The sequence below is a fragment of the Microtus pennsylvanicus genome, chromosome 8 (assembly GCF_037038515.1).
Source record: "Microtus pennsylvanicus isolate mMicPen1 chromosome 8, mMicPen1.hap1, whole genome shotgun sequence".
NCBI lineage: Eukaryota > Metazoa > Chordata > Mammalia > Rodentia > Cricetidae > Microtus > Microtus pennsylvanicus.
Window position 1 is genome coordinate 2,952,711 of NC_134586.1, and position 27,248 is coordinate 2,979,958.

Below are 27,248 nucleotides of genomic sequence, written 5' to 3' on the forward strand. Positions count from 1 at the left end.
CAGCAAACAATTCACTATCACACTGCCCTCTGCAGGCGACGAAAGCCATCGCTGTCTTCTGGAGAGAGTATGCTTGATAAATAAGCAACTCACTGTGCTGACAGACAGGTAACAATATGGAGAAAAAGTTGTATGAAGAGAGCACCGCACCACTCTCTAACAGTGCCAGTGTGTGTACATGTATCCACATGCAGCGACAACATGCAGTGAGAGGAGCACCCTTCACGCTAGGGTGTGGGAGAATACATGTAGTAGGGTATATTAGGTATACCCTAATGAGAATATAGTGACCATTAAACAATAACAATTTAAATTCCAATTTTAATGCCAATGTTCAAAAAACTGGCAGCAATGTTGAGTATTACTGCAATCACTGTTTTAAAGCTCATATTCACTCAAGGATCCTGGATTCTAGCCAGACTCTGAAGCTCTTCAGAGTGGTTCTGTGGCACATTCACGCTACCTCCTAGGCCGCAATGGCACTGCTCATCTCTGAGCTGGACCAACACTCTGGCTTCAAGGCCAAGTGTCATTCACAGCCTCTCTTCCCAAACACGCGCTTCACAAGCTGTGGATTCCACAGTCTTGTGCTAGTAACATTATCCCCAAACGATGCTGCCACTTCCGGCCACAGGAGGCAGTAGTGAGACGTGCTATCCTCAAATGTCAAGAACTACACGACACTGAAGAATGCCCAAGTACATAAAATGACCCCCATATACGCAAGTGAATGGACAGAGCTGTGGCACCCACAAAGAACCGAGCCAGACTTCCAGGTTTGCCACTTGCTCTGCAGCTTCAGGTCACTTGATCTCCCACAAAGACTGTTTTCTCAGCACAACTAAGTTCACAGGATTTTTGCAGAAATATATGAGATTAACAGGAGAAAACACTTTTTGTTTGTTTTTCGAGACAAGGTTTCTCTGTAGCTTTAGAGACTGTCCTGAAACTTGCTCTGTGGACCAGGCTGACCACGAACTCACAGAGATTGCCTCTGCCTCCGAGTGCTGGGATTAAAGGTGTGCACCACCACCACCCGGCTGAGGAAAGCACTTCTGAAGTAAAGTCTTACACAAACATAAAGTGTCTCTAATTCTGAACAACTTTTCTGACTATGGAGAAATTCTGTAGGTTTGCACGGTGGGGCCTGGAGAAGCAGCTGTACAAGCATAAGGTCCTGCATTCGGATCCCAGCTCCCACGGAAACATCAGGACTGCCTGTAAATGCAGCTCAGGTGGAGCCGGGGTCTCCTGAGCAGGCTGGCTAGGCAGATCAACAAGCTCTGGGTTCACAGGACAGGTCCTGCCTTAACTAGCTAATAAGATGATTCCTGACTTAAGCCCAGGACCTCCATACATGCTTACATAGACATGCATTTACACATACACACGAGCCCACAAACACACTAACAAGCACATGCATGCATATATACCAGAACAGAGACAAGCATACACACATGTATACACACACAAAAACAAGCATGCACACACACACACACACAAATAAGCATACACGCACATAAACACAAAAACAAGGATACACACATGCACAAACATATGTATATACACAGAAAGTATGCACACACACACACACAAAACACATTCACAGAAAAACAGGCATACATAAATGTTCACACGCCACACAAACACAATAAATGTGATCCCTGCAAATACTATTGCTGTGGTTTGGACGTGAAATGTCCCCATAGGCTCATGTGTCTGAGTACTTTATCCACAGGTGGCGGTGCTGTACTGAGACATTACAGAACCTCTGGGAAGCAGGGCCTGGCTGGAGGAATCAGGGAGCTGAGAGGACAGCCTCCATGTTACGGTGTGGCTCCATATCCAGGCCAAGCTTGCTGCTTACCGATGCAGAGGCATGAGCAAGCTGCCCCCACACTCCTGCTGCTATGCTTTCCCCACCGTGAAAGGGTAGCCAAGTAAATATGCCCTAAACTGCTTCTGTTAGGTACTCTGTCTCAGTAATAAGAAAGCCATGAATGCAACTATATTACAGAATTTGTTTTCCTTCCCCACACTGATTTAGTTTAGCCCCAGAATTCATGTAAAGGTGGAAGGAGAGAACCACTGCACAGAAGAAAAGTAATGACTGTTTAATAATCGCTAGCCATGTTTATTCCTAGGAAATACAACGCAGATTACAATGCACACACAATACCATCCCATCAAACACAAAGAAGGACTGAGCAGTAAAACACGCATTCGTTTTATAACGACATGCAGAATGCACTTAAAATACATCTAACAGCAGCCACGGTGTAAACGCTCCTCTTACCCTCAGCGTCACCACTCGTGATTTGGGGTTCCGAACAGATGGTCCTGAGGACACGTAGTCAGCTGTGTCGATCTCGATCGGAAAATGCTTCTCACATTTCTCATCGCTGTCCAGTGCAGCTGGCCACTCCGTGCAGAAATCTGAGAGGATGAAAAGTTATCTCATTCACAGCTCTGTAATGACCACGTGACACAGGCTGGAGCCTGGACAGTCACGGGTAAGCTGTCCTCTGCATTGGCCTTTCCTCTGCGGTCCACCCTACCCTGATAATGTTCAGTTTAGTGGGGAGCAGGGATGCTGGGGTGTGGCTGAGAGTTTGCCATGCCCACAACCCAGTCCCCAGCACTGAAACTGAAAACACCCATGATGGACGCTCCAGGCTCTGCGAGCAGCTGCTGTTTAACTCCTCTTTCCCAACAACAGGCAGACAGCTTGGTGCCCAGAGTCTACTGCTTGTGAGCAGCAAGAAGGAACGATAACCATTCCCAAATCGACACCACTAGAAAGATCAACCGACAGGAACTGGAACCCCAGAAGGAGCTAAGTCCTGTCAGTGTTCTTCCTGAACCTGACGTATATCATCGCCAGAGGGTCCGAACACTAACTCTTGTTCTTCCACTTGACCCCAGTGAGCAGTGGGGTGACCCTAGACAGAAGGTAGTCGCGGGTCTCAAGCACTTATGGTCAGGGTTCTCATTCCCCGAGCTGAGGTATAAACCCAGTTCCCAGTTTGTTGATGGGAGTAGCTGCCAGCTTCCCAGTTACTAGGATCTGACTTCACAGTGCCCTACGTGGTCAAGTCTGCATGGAAGAGGGTTTAGCTGAGGATGAAGACTTCTCACACCGGGGCTCTTCTCGGTCCTTGAAGAGCCCCATTCTAAGAGCAAATGACAGCAACCGGTTCCTCAGGCTGTGAACAGCAGACCTCACAGACTCAAGCTTCCCCTGCAAAGCACACTGTGAGAAAAGCTGGCCATCTCTGTGACAGATAACCGGGGGACTCGGAGAGGCCTTCGCCTGTGACATTTCCCCAAGCTAACAATTTCCCAACTGTAGTACTTTGTTCATCTTCCTTTAGGCTTCCTCCGAGTCTGTAAAATGTCACTCTGAATTACAAAGGTCCTCTGAAATCAGTGGCTTGGATTGCTACAGCAGGTCATGAATTCAAGGCCACCCTGGGCTACACAGGGAGAGTGACAGCCAGAGCGAGCCACACTGCAAGACCTTGTCTCAAACAGAACAAATCCCCACAAAACAACAAACCCCTAAAGCCTGTACACGAGGGAAGGAAGAAAGGAGAATATTTTGATGTGAAGAAAAGACCAGCGGGCAGAGCTGACCGTCATGTCCACCGTGGACTCGGGCAGCACCCGATGCCAGGACGCAGGCCACCAAGCACTTGTGGAGACCAGTCTGATCAGTTCACAGACTTTTGGTTTTGTATAGGTTATTTTTTCTTTTAAACTGCAAATAAGTTATTTCAATCATCAGATGATAATTACAGTTTTTACATTAAATTACCTAAATTACGTGCCCCCAAAAAACCACAGCCAAGTGGGAAGCACGTAACAGCCCATCAGCATCTGATAGGTGTGGCAGTGGTCGGCTCTGAAGAGCCTCGGCGTTTATGTAACTTCTCCTCTGGCTCTTCAGCCTTGGTAAATTACTGAACTTTCCTGCATTTCACATTTTCCATTTGCAAGTTAGATACAAAATCTGAAGTGACCTACTTTGAAAGAAAACTGAGAAGAAACGCTGAAAAACCTTGAGTCTTCTGGAAGCTGCACTCTCAAGCCAGAGACGGCAGAGGTGTAATTAGGAAATGAGAAAGCACTCGTTTATGTCAGTGCTGCCTCACAGAAGCCTTCGCTTCAGTCTAGGAACTGGAGAACTCCTTCATCAAAACAATCGGTTGCTAGAATACAGGCACATTTAAAAATAGTGTTTAAAAGAGAAAAATGGGGTTGGTAGATCGGCTGAGAGAGTAAAGAGGCTTGCTGCCAAGGCTTGACTACCAGAGCTTGATCCAGGGATTCACACGGAGGAAGGAGAACTGAGTCTCGTAAGATATCCCTGACCTCCATATGCACACCATGGCCAGCACATGCCCTAACATGCAAACACGCACATACAGAAGAAATGTCATTTTAAAATTATTTTTTTTAAAAATTAAGAAGATAAAAAAAAATGCAATTTATCACCTGGAATGCATTTGTTAACTGGCTTTTACAAGATTGAAAAAATGGAATTCAATCTGTGGGACATCAATTTGGAACAGTTGTCACTTTTAGAAATGTCCTAGGTTTTGTTCCTTTCCTAAAAAGTCAGAACAAGTCCTCTGCACACGGACAGAGCCTCTGACGGGATAACCAGGGACACTAGGGTGCCATCTGAAGTTGCTTACGGAATACCCAACAGCAGACACAGACACAGACACAGACACAGACACACACACACACACACACACACACACACACTATGGAATACCCAACAGCAAACACACACACACACACACACACACACACACACACACACACACACACACGTCATTGCTGCTGGTGAGAGTGGCGTTCCTCCGCAGGCTCACTTGTGTGAGCTGGTGGCATTGCTCTGGGAGGCTGTCCAACCTTTAGGAGGTAGGGCCGAGCTGGAGGAAATTGGCGTGGGGCTACTGTTCTGCCAAGACAGTAAGCCACTTTACACTCCAGCTGTGTCAGTCAGGAGCCCATAGCCATGCCCTCCCTGCCATGACAGATTAGAATCCCTAAAATTATGAACCCAAACAAATCTATCACAGTTGTTGCAGCTGGGTAGTCGGTCATACTACAAGAAAAGTACTAATAATTCACTGGGTAGTGGGGATGCACGCCTTTAATCCCAGCACTCAGGAAGTAGAGGCAGGTGGATCTCTGTGAGTTCGAGGCCAGCCTGGTCTACAAGAGCTAGTTCCAGGACAGGCTCCAAAGCTACAGAGAAACCCTATCGTGAAAAACAAAACAAAAAGTCCTACTAATCCACGTGGGAAGGAGAAGGCCACAATGCAGGTGGATGACAGACACGCCAACATCCAGGGAGCAACAGACGCTGCTCCAAGCCAGCAGCTCTGGAGCTGCAGTGGCCGTGTTCCTGCATTCACCACTGTTCTTCACACGCAGGCACAGCACACAAAGCACACACTGCAAGAACAAAGACACTCGGTTTTCTGGAAGGGGTTACAAGAACTAAGTGATAACTAAGAGATTTTTCTGGGATGAGAGGCAGGGATAGAACAGCAGGAGGCTTCAACTATGTGATTAGCCACATGTACCGATCACTTTTAAGTTGTCAGTGCTAACAATTAACCAGGTCAGTCTGAATCATGAGGCAGAGGCAGGAAGATCACTGCAAGGTGGAGGCCAGTTTTCTATACAGCATGTTTCAGATCAACCTGGGCTACACAGCAAGATCCTGCCTCAGGTAGGTAGGTAGGTAGACAGAAGATAGGTAGATAGATATGTATGTATGTAGATAGCTATGTATATAGATAGATAGGTAGGTAGGTAGATAGACAGATGATAGGTAGGTAGATAGATATGTATGTATGTAGATAGATAGGTAGGTAGATAGACAGATGATAGGTAGGTAGATAGATAGATATGTATGTACGTAGATAGGTAGGTAGGTAGATAGACAGACAGACAGACAGACAGACAGACAGACAGACAGACAGACAAGGATAACCGCAGTGTGGGGTCCCACTGCCGACCCTCCGGCGGTTTGGCTACTCAGCTCATCCTACACTCTTAAGCCCGAGTCTCAGGTATCTGTCCAGTCCACACAAGTGCTTTCTCTACCTCAACAGCAATTGCTGAACCCACCTACAAGCAAGAATCACGGCAGGTGGATCTAGTCCAGTGCTGGGGGGAAGCCAGCTTAGGGTCGTGGGGTGTCCTGGGGACCTCAGGAACAGTATCCATCAGAACTTCACAGGGAGACCCTACTGCTGAAGAGAGTAGTGAGCTGGTACTGACCGAGGCTTCCTTCCCACTGGCTAGCTGACAGTCCTGGAAGTGCCTCTGCAAGCTGCCAGGGTAAAAATCATTAGCGGTTTCACAGAGCTATGAACTACAGGCTACAATAACAAATCATATGTCAAGATACGCCCATGTGTGTGACAGTGACACACACATCATGAGGTCACCAGCTGCTTATGGACTGGATATAAGCCCCCCCACAGGAGGCACACACCCAATACGGGAAACGTGGCTGGGAGTCCACAAGTGGGGAGCACGCAGGCCCCAGGGGTGAACATACTATTATCTGGCTCACGGACATGGCACGAAACTGTCCTCTAAATTCACGTCTCTATACAACAGATTAGGGCAGCTCTGGGACCACATCAAACTAGGGGACAGTGCAGGAGACAGTGGTTAGTTCTAATTTCACAACTGGCTAAGTGTCTGAAAGGCTCAACAACCACTGGGAAATCTTCTTACCCTGCCCCAAGGCTTAGGGACTGTCGCTTCAGAGAGGGCGGAGGAACCGCAGCTGTGGCTGCCGACACACGAGCGCTCCAGTCAACAGAGTGGGGAGGGGCTCTGAGTCCCAGTCCCCACATGAGGAGCCAATGATGGCCAATGTCTTCTTGGAGAGGGAGATTCAGACTTCCTTACTCCAAGCAGGTCAACCCCTGCTGCCACGGATGGCCCCACACCCATGAACTTAGGAGTGGGAGGTTTTATTAGGATGGGATGAAGGTGGATACGATAAAAATATACTGCATGCATGGACGGGAATTTCATACTTTCACATCTGAACTCATTCACTTTATGGAATGAACCATATGTAGGATGACCAACAATATGGAAAACGCAGCAATTCAGCTTGTGGATAAATGTACTGGCCTGAAGGACAGTATTTCAGGAAGGAATCACTGTGGCTTCCTACGATCAAGTGCAACTCTACAGACATGACCCCACTCCAGTGGACACACAGACAGCAGCACAGAACTCTACAGACATGACCCCACTCCAGTGGACACACAGACAGCAGCACAGAACCCTACAGACATGACCCCACTCCAGTGGACACACAGACAACAGCACAGAACTCTACAGACATGACCCCACTCCAGTGGACACACAGACAGCAGCACAGAACTCTACAGACATGACCCCACTCCAGTGGAGAGGGCAGGACACACAGACAACACAGAACTCTACAGACATGACCCCACTCCAGTGGACACACAGACAGCAGCACAGAACTCTACAGACATGACCCCACTCCAGTGGAGAGGGCAGGACACACAGACAACACAGAACTCTACAGACATGACCCCACTCCAGTGGACACACAGACAGCAGCACAGAACTCTACAGACATGACCCCACTCCAGTGGAGAGGGCAGGACACACAGACAACACAGAACTCTACAGACATGACCCCACTCCAGTGGAGAGGGCAGGACACACAGACAGACAACACAGAACTCTACAGACATGACCCCACTCCAGTGGAGAGGGCAGGACACACAGACAGACAACAGCACAGCGAGATGAGCAACTGTGTGCTCACACCGGACATCTGCTGTTGTGGGTTTACACTGGGTGAAGACGAATGGCTGTGATTGGTGGACTCAACAGCTAAACAGCCAATAGCTAGGCAGGAGAGACAGGCAGGACTTTGGGCAGACAGAGCTGGGAAGAAGAAAGGTGGAGTAGCCAGCCAGATGTGGAAGAAGCAGGATGGGTAGGACAGAGTACAGGTAACCAAGTCACATAAAAGAACACAGGTTAAAAGATACGGGTTAATTTAAGTTATTAGAACTAGTTAGGAACAAGCCTAAGCTAAGGCTGCGCTTTCATAATTAATAAGTCTCATGTCACTGTTTGTGAGTTGGTAGCCTGAAGACAAATCAGCCTACAATCTGCTTCTGCTATTTATTGCACATCTATTAAATATTCTTGATGGTGATATTTTTAAATATAAAACGGAACTAGGGTAACACAGACTGCCTTCTGGTAAGTAAATACAATGTGCATAGCCAAGCCTTAGTTTCAACCTCTGTTTGTTTTTGATGAGTTTACAGTGCTCAGCAATAATTATTTATAAAAGGGCTGTGTGGTGGCTCTGCAGTTAAGAGCTGCTCTTCCAGACAGGGACCTAGGTTTGAGTCCCAGGACTCAATGGCTGACAACCACGTTTAACTCCAGTTCCAGGGGACCTGACACCCTTTTCCGGCACTAGGCATGCATGCACATGGCAGACACATATGCAGGCAGGTAAAACACCCACATGCAATACACACATAATGGTAACAAACACGAACTGCTGCTTATACACTGAACATCTTAAACTATTTACAAACTGATGTTAATGGAGAGAGAAGCAGGAGGGTGGAGCCCTCCGGGAGCACCATATTACAGCATTTGGTGGGAATATATCTCAGGCTTGCTTGGGCTACCTAGCAATATCCAGGCCACCCTGGGCTATCTAGTAAAGAAAAACAAAACTCTCAACAAAACAAAAGGGAAAGGAAAGAGACAGTGACTCAGAGCGGAAGGCTGTGTCTCATTAGACTCAAGTCTTTCTGCATGTGAAATCAGCCCCAGGCTCCCAGAGGAAAGCATACCTTTTAGAGCTGCACAGTGCCTCCTAATCGCCACAGGAGTCAGATGCAGGAAATTTGGGATCTAAAACAGAGAGGTTTTAAAGAATAAGTTACAGTCAAATCTCCCCCAGCCACCCCCTTTTCGTGAGCTGTAGTATCAACATACTTCCTAGATATATTCTCAAACTCCCAGGCTCTAGTGACCTTCCTACTCAAGCTTCCAGAGCAGCTGGGCTACAATCATGCATCACCACGCCTGCCATGTCATAAATGCACGAGAAGGATCATGTTCCTACAGCCTGAACCAGAACCAGTAAATCACATAAATAAAAGGGGACAGCTCTTCCGCAGCATCAGTCCAAGCCCCGAGACTCTGTGTGATTTATTTCCGATACACCAGAATCAGATGGCGCTCATCTTTCATTTTACATGTCTTACAAGACAGCAGTCATGTTAAAACATAAACACTGCCATAGCATTCTTTATGCCATGCATCTACAGCGTTCATGTGCTACTCCACTATAAACCAAAGGCACTCAGGTGTGTTAGCTCACACTAGCAATTCCAGCACTCGGGGAGACTGTGAAGGCAAAGTCACCCTGGACTGCACAACAAGACAGTCTCATAAATCCAGAAAACAACAACAACAATAATTTTGAAAGCGTGTAACACCAATCTGTCAATCCCCAATTCTCCAAGAAGCCTGGCACATTATTTCTGCTTACACACAATAGCCACTTCATAAACTGAATGAACAAAGCCAGCAAGTCTCAACTACACAGATGACTGCATTTATTTATTAACCAAGTTTTTGAGAGAGAGTCCCTGTAGCCCAGGCTAGCCTGACACTTGCTATGGACTCCAGATCCTCCGGCCTCGGCCTCCCAAACACTGGTACCGCAAGCACGCGCCATCACACCAGCTCTGATCTGACCAGTCTAGTGAAGTCAGGAACACATTCGTGCTGACACAATACAGCAGAAAGCCAAAGAGTTGATTCCTTTCAAACAAGTAATTCTTACCAGCATAACCTGAATTGAATCTAAGTGTTACTGTTTTAAAAAGACTTATTCATGTTCTTTTTTCTGTATGAGGGTTTGCCTCCATGTATGTATGTACGCCCTGCACGCCTAGAGCTGGAGTCTGTCAGGACGCGCTGACCCCAGGGATTGGGGTTAGATGGCTGTGAGTTACCATGTGCACGTATGTATGTACGCCATGCATGCCTAGAGCTGGAGTCTGTCGGGACGCGCTGACCCCAGGGATTGGGGTTAGATGGCTGTGAGTTACCATGTGCACGTATGTATGTACGCCATGCATGCCTAGAGCTGGAGTCTGTCAGGACGCGCTGACCCCAGGGACTGGAGTTAGATGGCTGTGAGTTACCTGTGGAATCATAGCCACCGGAAGAGTGGAGGAGAGGCCAGTGCTCCTCAGTGCTGGTCCAGCTCTCCAGCCCCTACCAGCACAAGTTTTATAATAATGTTGGGCATGTAAGAAGCAATTTATCTTAAGGAAACTTATTTGGGAAAAAAAAAGTTAAAAAGCAGAAAGTTACTCTAAAAACTTGAATCTTGAATGTTGATTAGAATATATTTCCTTAAAATCCAGGGGGAAAAAAGAACTACATGCTAGGATTATGGAATGGGCAGCTTTTTTGATGGAGGTGGGTCTTGTATCTTATCTGTTGCTTTCATTGGTTAACTAATAAAGAAAACTGCTTGGCCCTCTGATAGGGTAGAATTTAGAAAAGCGGAGTAGACAGAACAGAATGCTGGGAGAAAGAAGCAGATTGAGGGAGTCGCCATGATTCTGCCACCCGATACAGCCGCAGGTTAAGCTCTTCCCTGGTAAGCCACCTTGGGCTACACAGATTATTAGAAATGAGTTAGATCAATATGTAAGAGCTAGCCAATAAGAGGCTGGAACTAATGGGCCAGGCAGTGTTTAAAAGAATACAGTTTCCATGTAATTATTTCGGGGCATAAGCTAGTCATGCGGGCGGCTGGGTGCTGGGGACGCAGCCCCACCTCTCGTAATACAACACTTTTTTTTTTTTTTCCGAGACAGGGTTTCTCTGTAGCTTTGGAGCCTGTCCTGGAACTAGCTCTGTAGACCAGGCTGTTATCGATCTCACAGGGATCCACCTGCCTCTGCCTCCCGAGTGCTGGGATTAAAGGCGTGTGCCACCTGTTCTCTTATTTTTGAAACATGCAAATCCTAGGATCACCAAACAAACGCAGCTGGTGCAGATGAGGCAGTGAGCATGCTCAGTGACCCAGCTCAGGAACAGATGTCAGCACCAACAGGGATGTGACAGCCCTCTGCCCGCACCAAGTTCCCTCCACCTGAAGGCCCATCTGTCTCCTGTCTGCTGGAAATGCTCTCCTGGGCAAGTCTCCCCTGTGTCCTTCCTGTCCTGTCCCCTCCTCTTTATCAAAGTGTTAGAACTCTAGCACATGGGCGTGGAAACAGGAGGAGCAGACACAGTAAGTGTGAGGCCACTCTGGCTGTGACTTCCCTCACAATAATCATCAGTATGCAATCTGCATGCTAGTTCTCAACATCAGGTTATTCTGTCCTCCTTGGTTCCACCTGAAGGACATAACAGCAAGGCCACAGGGAAGCCAGAGGACTGATCTAATTTATCAGATGCCCGCGACTCCTGGAGTCTTCTTTACAGGAACAGCACCCATCCCTACCCGAATAAGATCTGAAACACGACGAGCCGCTCTCTACTGGGCCCTAACACAAAGGTGGGGCGGGGCTGAGCACCCACCAGGGCTAGAAGAGTCCTTTGTACACTGTGAGGATGGTTTACTCTCACTGGTTTAATAGAACCAACTGCCCAACAGCTAGACACAAAGAGGTCAGGCGGGAGAGCCAGACTGAGAACACTGGGAAGAAGGAGGGCGGAGTCGCCAGCCAGATACAGAGAAAGTGAAAATGAATGGGCTGTGCTGAACACAGCTGTGGTAGGGCGTAGATAAGAAATACAGTTCATTTAAGTTGAAACAGCTGGTTTGTAACAAGCCTAAGCTATTGACTGTCTCTGTGTGGTTATTTGGGAGCGGGTTTTGGTGGCACAGCCCACCGAAGAGCTGTCTGGGCCCTGAAGCAGCTCCTTACCTTTAACAGCTCTAGGTTTCCCTCCTTTGCCAAGGGCACACCCTTCTTGACTGGATACCCCATCCGGACAGGCAGAGGAACAGCAGAGGGTTTAAATGGCGCCGCAACCGGGTAGACACTGGGCCAGTCCTGGTCCACGTCCATCTTCTCTGTCCTCGGAGGCAGCGCCTAAGAAACAGAAAATACTTTACATTTTACAATATAAACATATTCTTTAATTTTAAGACAAAAGCTATAGCTAAGATACAGAAAAGTTGCAAAACCTGATTTTCAGGACTGAGAGAAACTGAGAAAGGCTGTGCACACCTGAATTTGACCCTGGGACTCCAAGGTGGAAAAAAAACCAACTCGACAGAGCTGTCCTCCAAACTCCAGCCTGCATCTGCAGCACCCACACCCACACAAAACACACACAACAAATGGACGGATTCCCATCAGATCTGTTAAGTAAAAGACACTAATTCGGCATAAATAACTCTGCTCAGCTGCTTCAAATTATGACAAGCTCCCCTTTAGATCACATTTCCTTCACAAGAATTAAACAATTTATTTATGTAGTTTATGAAACAAGTTTACGAAGTTTATAAAAACCTCAAATGACGTAAGTCAACACAAAAGGATGTTAAGAACTTGGAGACAGGGCTGGGATGTGGCTCAGTGGGTAGTGTTGCTTAGATGCACGAAGCTGGGCGGAACCGTAGCAACTAGGTATGGTGCTCCATTCCCGTAAGACACCGGGTAGACACTGGGCCAGTCCAGACACTGGGGCTGGAGAGATGGTTCAGTAGTTAGGAGCACTGCCTGCTTTTGCAGAAGACCCAGGTTCAGTTCCCAGCACCCACATGGTGGCTCATAACTGTCTGTAACTCCAGTTCCATCTGACACCCTCCTATGGCCTCCTTGGATACCAGGCACAGATGGTACAAATATATACATACGAGCTAAATGCTCATACACATAAAATAGATATTTAAACATTTTCTAGAAAAAGTTCTAGGTCATACTTTAAAGGCTACAGGAGACCACGCCTCAAAAAGAGGAGGAAATAGTACGGGAGGGTGGGGCAGTGGGGAGAGCATGTGTCGTAGAGAAGGGTAGGGGTGGGGAGGGAAGAGTATAGGAGGGTGGGCAGTGGGGAGGGAACAGTACAGGAGGGTGGGTGGGGAGGGAATAGTACAAGAGGGTGGGTTGGGGAGGGAAGAGTATAGGAGGGTGGGCAGTGGGGAGGGAACAGTACAGGAGGGTGGGGGGAAGGGAATAGTACAAGAGGGTGGGGTGGGGAGGGAAGAGTATAGGAGGGTGGGCAGTGGGGAGGGAACAGTACAGGAGGGTGGGGGGAAGGGAATAGTACAAGAGGGTGGGGTGGGGAGGGAAGAGTATAGGAGGGTGGGCAGTGGGGAGGGAACAGTACAGGAGGGTGGGGGGAAGGGAATAGTACAAGAGGGTGGGGTGGGGAGGGAAGAGTATAGGAGGGTGGGCAGTGAGGAGGGAACAGTACAGGAGGGTGGGCAGTGGGGAGGGAACAGTACAGGAGGGTGGGCAGTGGGGAGGGAACAGTACAGGAGGGTAGCGGGGGAAGGGAATAGTACAAGAGGGTGGGGAGGGAAGAGTATAGGAGGGTGGGCAGTGGGGAGGGAACAGTACAGGAGGGTGGGGGGAAGGGAATAGTACAAGAGGGTGGGGTGGGGAGGGAAGAGTATAGGAGGGTGGGCAGTGGGGAGGGAACAGTACAGGAGGGTGGGCAGTGGGGAGGGAACAGTACAGGAGGGTGGGCAGTGGGGAGGGAACAGTACAGGAGGGTAGCGGGGGAAGGGAATAGTACAAGAGGGTGGGGAGGGAAGAGTATAGGAGGGTGGGCAGTGGGGAGGGAACAGTCCAGGAGGGTGGGCAGTGGGGAGGGGACAGTCCAGGAGGGTGGGCAGTGGGGAGGGAACAGTCCAGGAGGGTGGGCAGTGGGGAGGGAACAGTCCAGGAGGGTGGGCAGTGGGGAGGGAACAGTCCAGGAGGGTGGGCAGTGGGGAGGGAACAGTCCAGGAGGGTGGGCAGTGGGGAGGGAACAGTCCAGGAGGGTGGGCAGTGGGGAGGGGGCAGTACAAGAGGATGGGGTGGGGAGGGAACAGTCCAGGAGGGTGGGCAGTGGGGAGGGAACAGCACAGGAGGGTGGGCAGTGGGGAGGGGACAGTACAGGAGGGTGGGCAGTGGGGAGGGGACAGTACAGGAGGGTGGGGTGGGGAGGGAACAGTACAGGAGGGTGGGGGGCTTGTAGTAATATGGAGCGGCGGGGCTGTGTCCCCGCCACCAGGCCAGCTTATGCCCCGAAATAATTACACGGACACTGTATTCTTTTAAACACTGCTTGGCTCATTTCTACCTAGCATCTTCTAGGCTAACTCTCCCACCTGGACTAGCCCATTTCTTATCATCTGTATAGCACCGGTCTTACCGGGAAGATTCTAGCCTAAGTCCATCCTGGGTCGGAGCTTCATAGCGTGCGTCTTCCCTGGAGCAGGTAGCATGGCGTCTCTCTCTGAAGCGTCTGCTCCCCAGCGGAGAGCTGTCGAGTCTGACCTCACTTCCTCTTCCTCCCAGCGTTTTGTTCTGTTTACTCCTCCCACCTATCTCCTAACCAATGAGAGCCAAGCAGCTTCTTTTTATTTAACCAATGACCTTCCTCCATCAGGGGCTCGGGAATAAGGGAGATAAGCAAGTGTAAATATTTAGGGGCCAGAGATGGCTCAGCACGTAAAAGTGCTGCCTCCAAGCCCGACAGCCTGAGTTCAAACCCTGGGACCCACACAGCAGAGAAAACTGACTCCGAGAGCTCTCCTCTGACCTTCACGTGTGCACAACACTCACAATAAAGAGGAAGCACTTTGAGATAAATTTCCAAGTTAAATAGATTTAAAAATACGTGATGTCTCCAAACCCGAGACAGTGACTTGAAAGCTTAGTCACGTTAACACACTTGTATGCACTCAAAAGTGTACACGGAAAGGGAAAGCCTCTGCGCAAAAAGGAGGGCTTGGGGTTAAAGGCAGGGCACGACTCAGTGGTTGAGAGCATTTACTGTTTGTGCAAAGCATCCAAATTCTGTCCCCAGCACCCACATCAGGTGGCTCACAACCACCCAAAACAAAAAAGTAAATATTTTTCTAATTTATTAGTGCGAATCTACACACCAGCAGCAGTGTGGTCCATGTCCCAGAGTGGGAAACTTTTCTCTGAAAACTACTGCTAGAGATGACCGATGCTTGGGCCTCTGACTCTATGCTCGTCAGCTGACCTTAACTCCTGAAGATGTCCAAGAGGAGCTGATGGGGTGATGGCTGACTGCTGAAGGTGTCACCGGTCTGTACTCTGGGTCTCACCTCACACCTGTCTACCCCTAAAGCTGCTGCGTTCTTACACTAACTACTAACAGGCTATGGTAGCTAAGGCTGCTGAGTTCTTACACTATTAACAGACTATGGTAGCTAAGGCTGCTGCGTTCTTACACCAACTACTAACAGGCTATGGTAGCTAAGGCTGCTGCGTTCTTACACCAACTACTAACAGGCTATGGTAGCTAAGGCTGCTGTGTTCTTACACCAACTACTAACAGGCTATGGTAGCTAAGGCTGCTGTGTTCTTACACCAACTACTAACAGGCTATGGTAGCTAAGGCTGCTGCATTCTTACACCAACTACTAACAGGCTATGGTAGCTAAGGCTGCTGCGTTCTTACACCAACTACTAACAGGCTATGGTAGCTAAGGCTGCTGTGTTCTTACACCAACTACTAACAGGCTATGGTAGCTAAGGCTGCTGTGTTCTTACACCAACTACTAACAGGCTATGGTAGCTAAGGCTGCTGTGTTCTTACACCAACTACTAACAGGCTATGGTAGCTAAGGCTGCTGCATTCTTACACCAACTACTAACAGGCTATGGTAGCTAAGGTTGCTGCGTTCTTACACCAACTACTAACAGGCTATGGTAGCTAAGGCTGCTGCGTTCTTACACCAACTACTAACAGGCTATGGTAGCTAAGGTTGCTGCGTTCTTACACCAACTACTAACAGGCTATGGTAGCTAAGGCTGCTGCGTTCTTACACCAACTACTAACAGGCTATGGTAGCTAAGGCTGCTGCGTTCTTACACCAACTACTAACAGGCTATGGTAGCTAAGGTTGCTGTGTTCTTACACCAACTACTAACAGGCTATGGTAGCTAAGGTTGCTGCGTTCTTACACCAACTACTAACAGGCTATGGTAGCTAAGGCTGCTGCGTTCTTACACCAACTACTAACAGGCTATGGTAGCTAAGGCTGCTGTGTTCTTACACCAACTACTAACAGGCTATGGTAGCTAAGGTTGCTGCGTTCTTACACTAACTACTAACAGGCTATGGTAGCTAAGGCTGCTGCGTTCTTACACCAACTACTAACAGGCTATGGCAGCCCCGGAGCCCCGAGAAGCCTCCTCTGGCAGCACCTTCGGCCTCTCTTTAGAAATCAAGACAGAGACAAGTAAATACGTGTGTACCTTTCTTTTCATTGACCTTTCACTTCTGGATGCCGGACCTAAAAGACAAAAATTCATAATGTAGCATTGTTCAAAACCACTGGCTGCAGTTCTAAGGCAACTTAAGGCATTCACGAACAATGGAATGACAACCTACTTTCTTAACGTTCAAAATGGAAAGCGGAAACAAAGAAATTCCACGGCAAAAGCAAGCACATTCTTAGTTCAAGAGGGAAGAACCAGGGCACAGTCACAACCTGACAAAGAAAAACGAATCTCCAAAAATATAAACTCGATGTTCAATTATGTGGGGTTCACTCACAAGCTGGACTCCTCCAAGGGCTTGGGTCACTTCTCTGGCTCTGCCCTCTACAGCCCGCACAGATATCTGCTCAGCTCAGGGCCGGTTCCACCCACACCTGCTGCTGCTCTTGGTGGCTATCCCATGGTACCAGATCTCCAAATGTTAGGGTCTTCTGTGAAAGTCAGCTGCGTTCACCCACACCTCTTCTGAGCTACCTTCATGGGGCCAAGCCTCGAGGAGCTTTCTCCACAGCCCCTTCAATCCTGGGGCTTTCACGGCTACTGCAGCTGCACCTTCAGTAGCCTCTCATGGCTCCCACAGCACCAAGCTTCATCTGCTTTTCAAGACCTCTTATAAGTCTTCAAAATCAACACCACCATTACCAAGCGGGGCTGCCGGGGGGAGGTACAACCTTGGTCACCTCTGGAACACCCCTGTGTGCTGACTCTTGAAAAACTCCCCAGATTTCACCTCAACGATGCCAGGCTCGTTCTCAGCTCCAGCTAATTATCAGCACCGATTCAGTGCTGATATCAGTGAAACAAAAGTTTTAACTTCAGTTGTTCTGGACTCTTGGTTGTTGGTTTGGTTTGGTTTTTTGGTTTGTTTTTGTGGTTTTTTGAGACAGGGTTTCTCTGTGCAACAGTCCTGGCTGTCCTGTTATCTGTATGTAGGCCAGGTTCTCGATCTCACAGAGACCCCCGGCCTCTGACTCCCAAGTGCTGGGATGAAAGGAGTGCAGGTGAGCGCCACCACTGTCCAGCGTTCTGGTGGGAGCTGACCAGACACCACAGATTCTTGACACAAACAGCCCAGCAGTCTTTGCTTCCTCTGCAACTCCACAAGCCAGGGCTCCATCTTCTACACTGCTCTCAACATTCTTATCTTCAAGGCTCTAACCACACAGACCACTGAGCTCTGAACGCTCCACGGCTCTTCTAACCCAAAGTTCCCAAGTCCTTCCCAATCCTCCACAAAACACGGTCAAGCCCGTCACAGCGATACCCCACACCCATGCGCCCACTGCACAGGTTCTTTCTGAGAACACTAATAATAAAGTGGGCAATAACTCCAGAGGACACAAACTTGAAGCTAAGGCTGAGGGCTAGAGGGAGGCAGCCATGAAAGCAGGCGGGCGAGAAGTCTAAGGCCAGCGGTGGCTGCTTCAGCAGCCCAGACAGCAAGGCTGGATCCACGCAGAGATTAGCATGGCCCTGCATCAGAACGACAGGCGGATTCAGGAAGGAGTCCTTAGTCTTACAGCTTCGCAACATTTCATTCTTTGGGTTTTAGAGAAATAAACTTTTCAGGCAGCACTTGCCCCTTAACTAGACTATAAGCATCGATTGTACATTTCCTTCTCCTTGCTGAGAATCTATGGCTTGTCGGATGTTTTCATGCAGAAAAACTCCAAACCAGGGCAAGGTGATAGAGGGATTCTAGCAACCTCAGATCCTTGGAACCAGAGTTCTGACTGGGCACAGCCCACGGTCCTGCAGTGGACTTGGGGCACGTGGAATGTGCTTCCTTGAATTTCTCAGAGAATTCCTCTTGCAATGATGGAACTATGAGACTCCAAGGTATTCTGAAGAACTACCCCTTGGTCAGAAGGTAACAAGCTGTGGAAGAACACTAAAGAAAGCAGGAACTTGATGGCGTAACCCTTAGTCACGCTATAATGGGCACTCTAGGGCCCTTTTATAGCACTATTCATATTCAGACTGTCTCCACAAAGGAATGAGCACTGTCCCTTGTCAGTGATGCAGATTGGGGACACCTGCAGCCTCACACTTACTACTGAGAAGCAGGAATAATGCTCACTCAGCACCTGGACACATCTGCACAGCACCAAATGCCCCTGATTGTCTGACCCTGTGCTTCATAGAGTAGCTTCCCAGCTAGGAAGAGATAGCAAAGAATGTGGAAACAAACTCAGTGTGGCCAACACAGAAGAAAGGACAACGGAAAAGAGGGCCAAGATATTTAATGTGCTTCACCGACAAGGCAGGCGGCAAGGCCCTGCTTTCCTCCTTTCCAGTCCCTGTAAACGGGACTGCCACTCATCCCATAGCTCAGGAAAGGACCTGCCAGGCTTCCTTGAGACATACCCTCAAGCCTCACATCAAACCCACCAATAAGTCCTCTTGGCTTTACCTTCAAAACACATCCTACAAACCAAATCACCTTCTGCAGGGTCACCATCACTTGGAATAGCAACGGCCTCCAAACTGGTCTTGCAGCCTTCCCCTGCTGCAGTGGGTTCGCCACACTGCTGCCAGCGACCTTTTACAAGCAGAAATCTTACGTCCGTTCTAACGACTTCTATCAAAACCCAATGTCTGCGAGCCCTAAAGTTCAGACCATCACTCTAATTCTGACGGCTGCCGCTGGCCCGCTGACCACACAGCGGGTCGGGTTGGCTGTCCTTGATCATTGCTCTCGCTCAAATCTTCAAGACTGTTCAAGGGTCTGGTTTTTTGAGGTCTCCCCTCCCTGTCTTCCCCTGCCTGGTTAGCCACTTCTTCAACAGTACGTCATTCTCCACACTCTCCATGACAATACACTCTACTGTAACTGTCTACGCGTGTGCACGCTGGCTGTGAACTGCACCAGCCCGCCAGGCTCCGCAACTCCGCCTAGGACACACCGGAAGACAACTACGCGCCACTAGGACGTATGAAGGGATCTATAAATTTATCCAGCAACCACGTGTGGACGGATTTTCTGCGAGGAAGGGGAAGACGAGGTTTGCCCTGAGAGGAGAGCAAGAGCGGAAGGAAGAGGCAGGCCCTGCAGGAGAGGGAGCTGGGGAAGGGGAGCTGCAGGCATCCGCCGCGGGGTGAGCCTGCCCGGTGGCCCCCTGTGCTCACAGCCCCTCGTCTGCACGGCCTCTCACCCCGCTGGGGGCCCTGCCCGCCCCCAGCCCGCAGCGGCGCACTCGCACTCACGCGGACCGGTTGCGGGCCTGACGGCTGAGGAGAAGGAGCGCAGACCGCGCGCCCCCGGACACAGGATCAACCTCAGCTGCAGCGCCGCTACCGCCATGGTGGAGAAGGGCGAACTGGAGCGGAAGCGCGCCGCCCGGAGGGGGAGGAACCGGAAGTGCGTAGACGTGGGAACGGAAGTGCACTGGGCAAAGGGATGGCGGAGCTGTGGCTCCCACAGGGCTGGTGTGGAATGGATGGGGGGTCTCTGACCTGGAAATCTCGTAGTCGCCGTCTGCTGCTCTATTTTGGTTTGTTTTGTTTTTGAACAATGGCGGCTCCAAGACATTTTCCTCCTTTCCTTTTTTTTTTTTTTTGATTTTTCGAGACAGGGTTTCTCTGTAGCTTTTGGTTCCTGTCCTGGAACTAGCTCTTGTAGACCAGGCTGGCCTCGAACTCACAGAGATCCGCCTGCCTCTGCCTCCCGAGTGCTGGGATTAAAGGCGTGCGCCACCACCGCCCGGCCCTCCTTTCCTTTTTATTTATGTATTTTACGTATATTGGTGCATGCCTGATAGCTCAACATCGTATGCCTTCATTGCCGACAGCGGCCAGCAGAGGGCAGGGAATTGGAGCGGTTGTGAGCTTTTTCCTGTGGGTGCTGGAAATTGAGCCTGGTCACCTCTGCTTAACCTATGGGCCACCTCTCCAACCCCATTTTTTAATTTCTTCCCTTTTCTTACTCTCTTTTACTTCAGTCTGTTCAATCATCCTGCTCCAGTCTCTCAAGTGCTGGGATTATAGGTAAGGGCCATAACACTGTGTGTGTGTGTGTGTGTGTGTGTGTGTGTGTGTGTGTGTGTGTGTAGGGCAGGGGTATCGATGCATCCTCCAGCAGTTTAAAGAAATGGCACTAGATTGTTTGAGTTTAAATTTTGACTTTTCATGTCTTATTCCTGCAGAGGACCAGAGCTGGATTTCTACTACCGATGTACAAAGGCTCACAACCTCAAGTAACTCCAGCTTCAGGGGATCTGGCTTCCATGGACACTTGTAACTCTGTGCATGCACACACACACACACACACACCACAATTTAAAATATAAAACAATCTTTACAAGAAATAACTCCTTTAGAACATTATCAGTAGGCAAAGACGTTTCACAGTGTAAAGCTTTGTATAGTTTGGCAATAGATGTTTTTAAACTATGTAATTATTTTTTTTTTACGTGAAGGACTTTGGAGGTACGAAATAGTTTAAAAAGTTACAAAGGCCATGAAAAGGCCTCTGGGGCACATGATTTGCATTTAGAGAGGTCCTGCACTTAGTTTAAGGCCCCTCTCCTGCTGACTTAAAGTTCTTAGCAAGTTCTGGAAGGAGGATCCACATTTTCAGTTTTCATTGATCCCTACAGATTATGTAGGTAATTCTGGGTAGAATAGTTTTAAATATTAAACCTTCGTTTAAATGGTCTTTTATCATTTAAAGCCTAGGTTGATATAAGAGATAACTTGAATAAAAACTAAGTTCTTCATCGAAAGTATGTGGAGAAAGTACATCTGTTTCCAAGTATCCAGGCAAGAATAGAACATGCAGCCTCTTCAGCCGCCAGCACAGCACTGGTTACCTCATATAATAGAGGGAGCTGCTTAAGAGACATGGATGGTGCTGGGGGACACGTGCACGCACACAGGAGAGGTGGCTCAGCAGTGAGGAGCAGCGGCGGCCCTTCCAGAAGGCCCTATTTCGATTCCCAGCATCCCTATGGTGGCCACAGTATTCTGTAATTCATTACAGTGCCCTCTTCTGGTTTCCACAGGCACCAGGCATGCATGGGTGCATAGACCGACATGCAAGGAAAACAGCCACACATATAAAATAAACATGCAAATAAATAAATAAACTTAAGAAAAAAATAGGTCTCCACTGGTATGGTGGCGCACACCTTTAATCCCAGCACTCAGCTGAGGTAGGTGGATCTCTGTGTGATGGAGGCTAGCCTGAAGGTCTGCACAGGGAGTTCCAAGTCAGCCAGTGACACAAAGTGAGTCCAAGTCTCAAAAGGAAAAAAGAAAACATGGGTCTCAATCGTGGTTGAACATTAAGACTACCTTTAGATATTTTTAAAAATATACCCCAGTTTCCCTCCTCTATGTTGGTTAATTAGTCTAGGTGTCTTTTGAGCATTATTTTTAGCCTTGTTTTTTAATTTAAATAGCTTGTGTGTGTGTGTGTGCGTGTGTGCTTGCGTGTGTTCACACACGTCCGTGTACACATCTGCACATCATTCATGAGGTCAGAACCAGTCCTCTCTCTCCACCCTTTGAGTTGCAGGTATCGAACTCAGGCGTGGAAGCAAGGGCCTTTACCACTGATCCACCTTGCTAGCCCAATTTCTGGTTTTTTGTTTTTTTTTTTTATGGGGGCAGGCGGGCACCCAGGATTTAAGAGGCAGAAGGATTGCAAGTTCAAGGCCAGACGAGACTACAATTATGTACTTAGATCCCACCTCAAAAAGAATCCAATACCAACTGAGCCATCTCACTGGCCTTTGTGCCCTTTTTTTTTTTTTTTTTTTTTTGGTTTTTCGAGACAGGGTTTCTCTGTGGTTTTGGAGCCTGTCCTGGAACTGGCTCTTGTAGACCAGGTTGGTCTCGAACCCACAGAGACCCGCCTGCCTCTGCCTCCCGAGTGCTGGGATTAAAGGCGTGCGCCACCACCGCCCGGCTCTTTGTGCCCTTTTTTAACAGGATCCTTGGTAGTCTCTAAAGACACACTGGAAATAAACATACATATATTTATTGTGCCATTCACCATGAGATAGAAAACCCCCAAGAATGGGAACTTCATTCTTTCCATAGTTGGATTGACAGGGCATAAAACAGGCCTTTGTCCAATGAACATTAAATGATAATCTGTGAATAAACCTGTCCATTCATACTAAATCTTTTTTTTTAAGGAACATGCTTATTGGATACAAGGCAAAAGCAGCAGTATACTCCACACTGTGGAGTGCAGGGTCAGCTTCTCAATGCTGTGTATTCCACACTGTAGAGTGCAGGGTCAGCTTCTCTTCTCAATGCTGTGACAGGATGCCTGACAGAAGCAGCTTAGGGAAGAAGGGGAATTTCAGATCAGTCTGAGGGAACAGTGCATCATGGCAGCGGGATCTCGAGGCTGGTGTTGAGCCGCCTCCCCAGTCAGAAAGCAGATTCATGAATCCTGGCACTCAACTCTCCTTCTTTCTACTCAGTCTCAGGCCCCAAGGTCAGGGGATAGTGCTGCTCACACGCACAGGCCTTCCCAACTCCCAGCCACATCCAGAGCTGTACTTCCTTGGCAATTCTAGCAATTCTAAATCCAGCTAAGTTAGCGATCTGTGATTGGCCACAGTCACAAATACCATGCCACCAGAGAGGAAAAGGATCTCTCTATCAGCAGTTCACATTCCTTAATGTTCATTCTTTTTTTTGCAGTGCTGGGAGTTGGACAGCGCATAAGACAGGCTTTTGTTCAATAGACATTAAAAGATAGATAATCTGAGAATGTGTTCACAGATTTCATACACTAGACAAGCACTCTACCGCCGAGCTTTATCCTTAGTCCTATCTTACTTCGTTTAAAGTTAAATAGATAAGTAATCACATGTGCTGGTACTCCTTTACTGCGATATTAAACACGACATCACATGCCCACTTCCAGAACAGGACTGGCTTCTAGTTGTTCTTCATTCTAACTTCCTCAAGGAGAGGGCTTGGGCTGAACACATGTGTCAAGGAGGGAAAAGAAAGGCTGAAGAGACTGTGTACTCATTTCGCTCCTGAGCTTATGAGGTGCCACAGAGATTACAAAAATCCTTCCCTTGCTTCCACCAGGATTTGTCTGAGTGATCACTCCTAACAGGAAGGGTTTTAGAGGCTGCTGTTTCTTAAACTTGCAAGGTATGTTCACATTTGAATACAAGGCTCAGTGGACAGAAAGCTTTGCCCATACTGAAATAACATTTTTCTATCTGTGTTCTCTGTACATCCTGTGTGCTGGTCAGGAAAGGGAATTATAGGCTCAATGTCCTTTATTTATGGCAAGAAACCAAATATGAGTGAGTACATCCCATGTTCCTCTTTTTGGGTCTGGCTTACCTCACTCAGGATAGTGTTTTCTATTTCCATCCATTTGTATGCAAAATTCAAAAAGTCCTTGTTTTTTACTGCTGAGTAGTACTCTAATATGTATATATTCCATACTTTCTTCATCCATTCTTCCATTGAAGGGCATCTAGGTTGTTTCCAGGTTCTTGCTATTATAAACAATGCTGCTGTGAACATAGTTGAGCATATACTTTTGTTGTATGATAGGGCCTCTCTTGGATATATTCCCAAAAGTGGTATTGCTGGGTCCAGGGGTAGGTTGATCCCGAATTTCCTGAGAAACCTCCACACTGCTTTCCAGAGTGGTTGCACAAGTTTGCATTCCCACCAGCAATGGATGAGTGTATCCCTTTCTCCACAACCTCTCCAGCAAAGGCTATCATTGGTGTTTTTTATTTTAGCCATTCTGACAGGTGTAAGATGGTATCTTAAAGTTGTCTTGATTTGCATTTCCCTGATCGCTAAGGAGGTTGAGCATGACCTTAAGTGTCTTTTGGCCATTTGAACTTCTTCTGTTGAGAATTCTCTGTTCAGCTCAGTGCCCCATTTTCTAATTGGGTTGATTAGCCTTTTACGGTCTAGTTTCTTGAGTTCTTAGCTTAGCAAAGACATTTTAATTGTAAGACTTAGACTCCTAGGATAGGATAACTATTGAAACATTTAGCATTTGTTTCTTTCTTGATTTTGTTCATGCTGATTATAATTCTAATTTTTATGTATGTTTTTGTCTCCTTTTCCCTGGACAATACTATGTATTCTTATTGTCTATAGTTTTGTATTAGACTCAGAATCCTCTTATTTAGACAAAAGGGGGAGGTATTGTGGAAACTCCTTCAGCCAATAATAGCCTTTTAGATACTGCCCATTTTGAGCACGGTCTCAGGTATTGTAAGTGCAGACAGGAAGCATGTGTGGTCCCTTTTTTTTCTGCTGGATTCAGTTCCCAGTTTCCAGCACACACAGAGGACTGCAGACCGCTACCCTTACTGTGAATTTATCCCCAAATAAATAAACCTTTGTTATACTCCATTCCCGGCTATTGTGGAACTCTTTGATTCGCCTACAGAAGACTCTGGATTTCAGATCATCAATAGCACCACTATGAATAAGGTATTGCCATCTTTGTTTTGTTTTTGAAAGTGTACACAGGCTGGATATGAATGTGAGAATTCTCCTGCCTCAGCCTCCAGACTGCAGGTACGGGTCAGGCCCGTCCCACTCCTGTCATCCTCACCTTCGAGTGGGAAAACCAGCAGAAATCAAACGGTACATCCCATACAGTGGGATGGAGGCAGCAGAGGGACAAAGCAGAAAAGATGACCAAAGTGCCCTGGGAAGTGTCAGTGGCCTGTTGAGAAGGATGGAGTCAGAGGAGGGCCAATTAGATAAGCGCTGTTGGCAATGGGCTGAATATTCATAACTAGATGCCCCAGAATTGGTACCGAAGACTGGAGTCAGTGGGGGGAGACACTTGCAACCCGAGAAAACCCAGCCCAGGGATTGAGTAAATAGAACGAGAGAGCACAGGGTTCAGGTCTGACCTTCTCCTTCCTCAACAACTGTGACGGGTTAGCACAGTTACGGAGTCCTGGAACAGACTCTAGAACAGACAAGCCCACAGATCCTAACATCACATGCACTTCCTATGTAGATGGCAGCCCCGTGTGCTCCCTGCTCCCATCTTGCTCACAGTGATGCCACCTAGCTTTGCAAGAGCTCTAGATTTCCAAACACAGGACCAAGGCCATGGGAAGCCCTGTCAGGGTGAGTGTGGAGATATTCAGTCCGTGTTGTTTGGGCACAGGTTCTGCTACATAACCTTTGCTGACCTGGAACTCACCATGTACCCAAGGTTGGGCCATCCTACCTCAGCCTCCCCAGTGCTAGGATATGTGCAGTACCACCGCACCACTTAAGACCATGTTTTCAAGGGCTGGGGCACAGGTTAAGCTGTGCAGTGGTGGCGTATACCTTTAATCCCAGTACTTGAGATGCAGAAGCAGGAGGATCTCTGAGTTTGAGGCCAGTCTGGTCTACAAAGTGAGTTCCAGGACCAGTAGACTGTTACACTGAGAAAACTTGTCTTGAAAAATAAAAACAAACAAACAAACAAATAAGGGAGAGTACAGAGTATGAGGAGTGACGAAAAGGCAGACGACCACCAGCTTCCTTGCAGGGGACAAGACCACCAGCTTCCTTGCGGGGGACACGACCACCAGCTTCCTTGCGGGGGACACGACCACCAGCTTCCTTGCGGGGGACACAACCACCAGCTTCCTTGCGGGGGACACGACCACCAGCTTCCTTGCAGGGGACACGACCACCAGCTTCCTTGTGGGGGTGCGGGGGACACGACCACCAGCTTCCTTGTGGGGGTGCGGGGGACACGACCACCAGCTTCCTTGTGGGCGTGCGGGGGACACGACCGCCAGCTTCCTTGCGGGGGACACGACCACCAGCTTCCTTGCGGGGGACACGACCACCAGCTTCCTTGCGGGGGACACGACCACCAGCTTCCTTGCGGGGGACACGACCACCAGCTTCCTTGCGGGGGACACAACCACCAGCTTCCTTGCAGGGGACATGTCTGTGACCACTGCACTTGCAGCTGCTAAAAGGCAAATCTACTTCAGGTATTGCTAGACAAGTTGGAGCCTTGAGAAAGAAACTGACTTTCTGTTAACAAATCATGACTTGGGAATAACACACATCTTCGGTTTGAAAAATAGAAACAAATACCTACTTCTTACTAGAGCCTTATGTGCAATTATAAGATATGCAAATCACTAGGCCCAACACGAGTTCAATAATGACCATTACTCCTTGTATTGTTAAGCCTACAAAGACTCTTCAGCATAAATGACTGTTCTGTTTGAAGACATATTTGTTACTGCAAATACAGACATTGTAAGAAGGAATTCTTTCACAGGTGACTTAGTAAATCACGGGTAAAGGTAACACCCAACTGAATCCTAAATTTAATCTTATCACAGTCCTATATGCAGAGTTACTGGGAAGGAGCCTAAGTGGAGGCTCAGCTGGGTAGACCAGTGTGGGAAAACTGGCACCCCAGCTGTCCTTACACCTGCTCAGTAGTTGCTCCCCAGACAACAGCAATAAGGTTTTAGGCTTGCGGCTATGAGACAAGTTCAAACAAAGACAACTTTTGTTTTGCAAATCAAAATTTATGCGTAACTTTATCATTTTCTCCCCCAATTTTTATTTTGGAATAAACAAAGACTAAATTAAATTTCCCCCAAGAAACATCTAGAGGTTTTTCCTTTCAAGAATTGTGGCATGAACAAGTTTTGCCCCAGGTAATCACCTTCAGTCACTGTGGGGGGTTAGCCC

General features: G+C 48.1%; 1 protein-coding gene across 1 annotated transcript in view; it reads right to left on the reverse strand.

Annotated features, from left to right (window-relative positions):
* Positions 1 to 19,909, reverse strand: part of Mrps35 (mitochondrial ribosomal protein S35) — a 35,351-nt gene extending 15,442 nt beyond the window's left edge. The window contains exons 1-5 of the mRNA XM_075982240.1: positions 19,773 to 19,909; positions 16,542 to 16,579; positions 12,018 to 12,185; positions 8,910 to 8,970; positions 2,297 to 2,436 (exon numbers count right to left, since the gene is read on the reverse strand). Of these exons, the coding sequence (XP_075838355.1) occupies positions 2,297 to 2,436; positions 8,910 to 8,970; positions 12,018 to 12,185; positions 16,542 to 16,579; positions 19,773 to 19,869 (504 nt within the window). The 5' untranslated portion in view covers positions 19,870 to 19,909. The remainder of the gene's footprint in view (positions 1 to 2,296; positions 2,437 to 8,909; positions 8,971 to 12,017; positions 12,186 to 16,541; positions 16,580 to 19,772) is intronic.
* Positions 19,910 to 27,248: the final 7,339 nt, after the last annotated feature.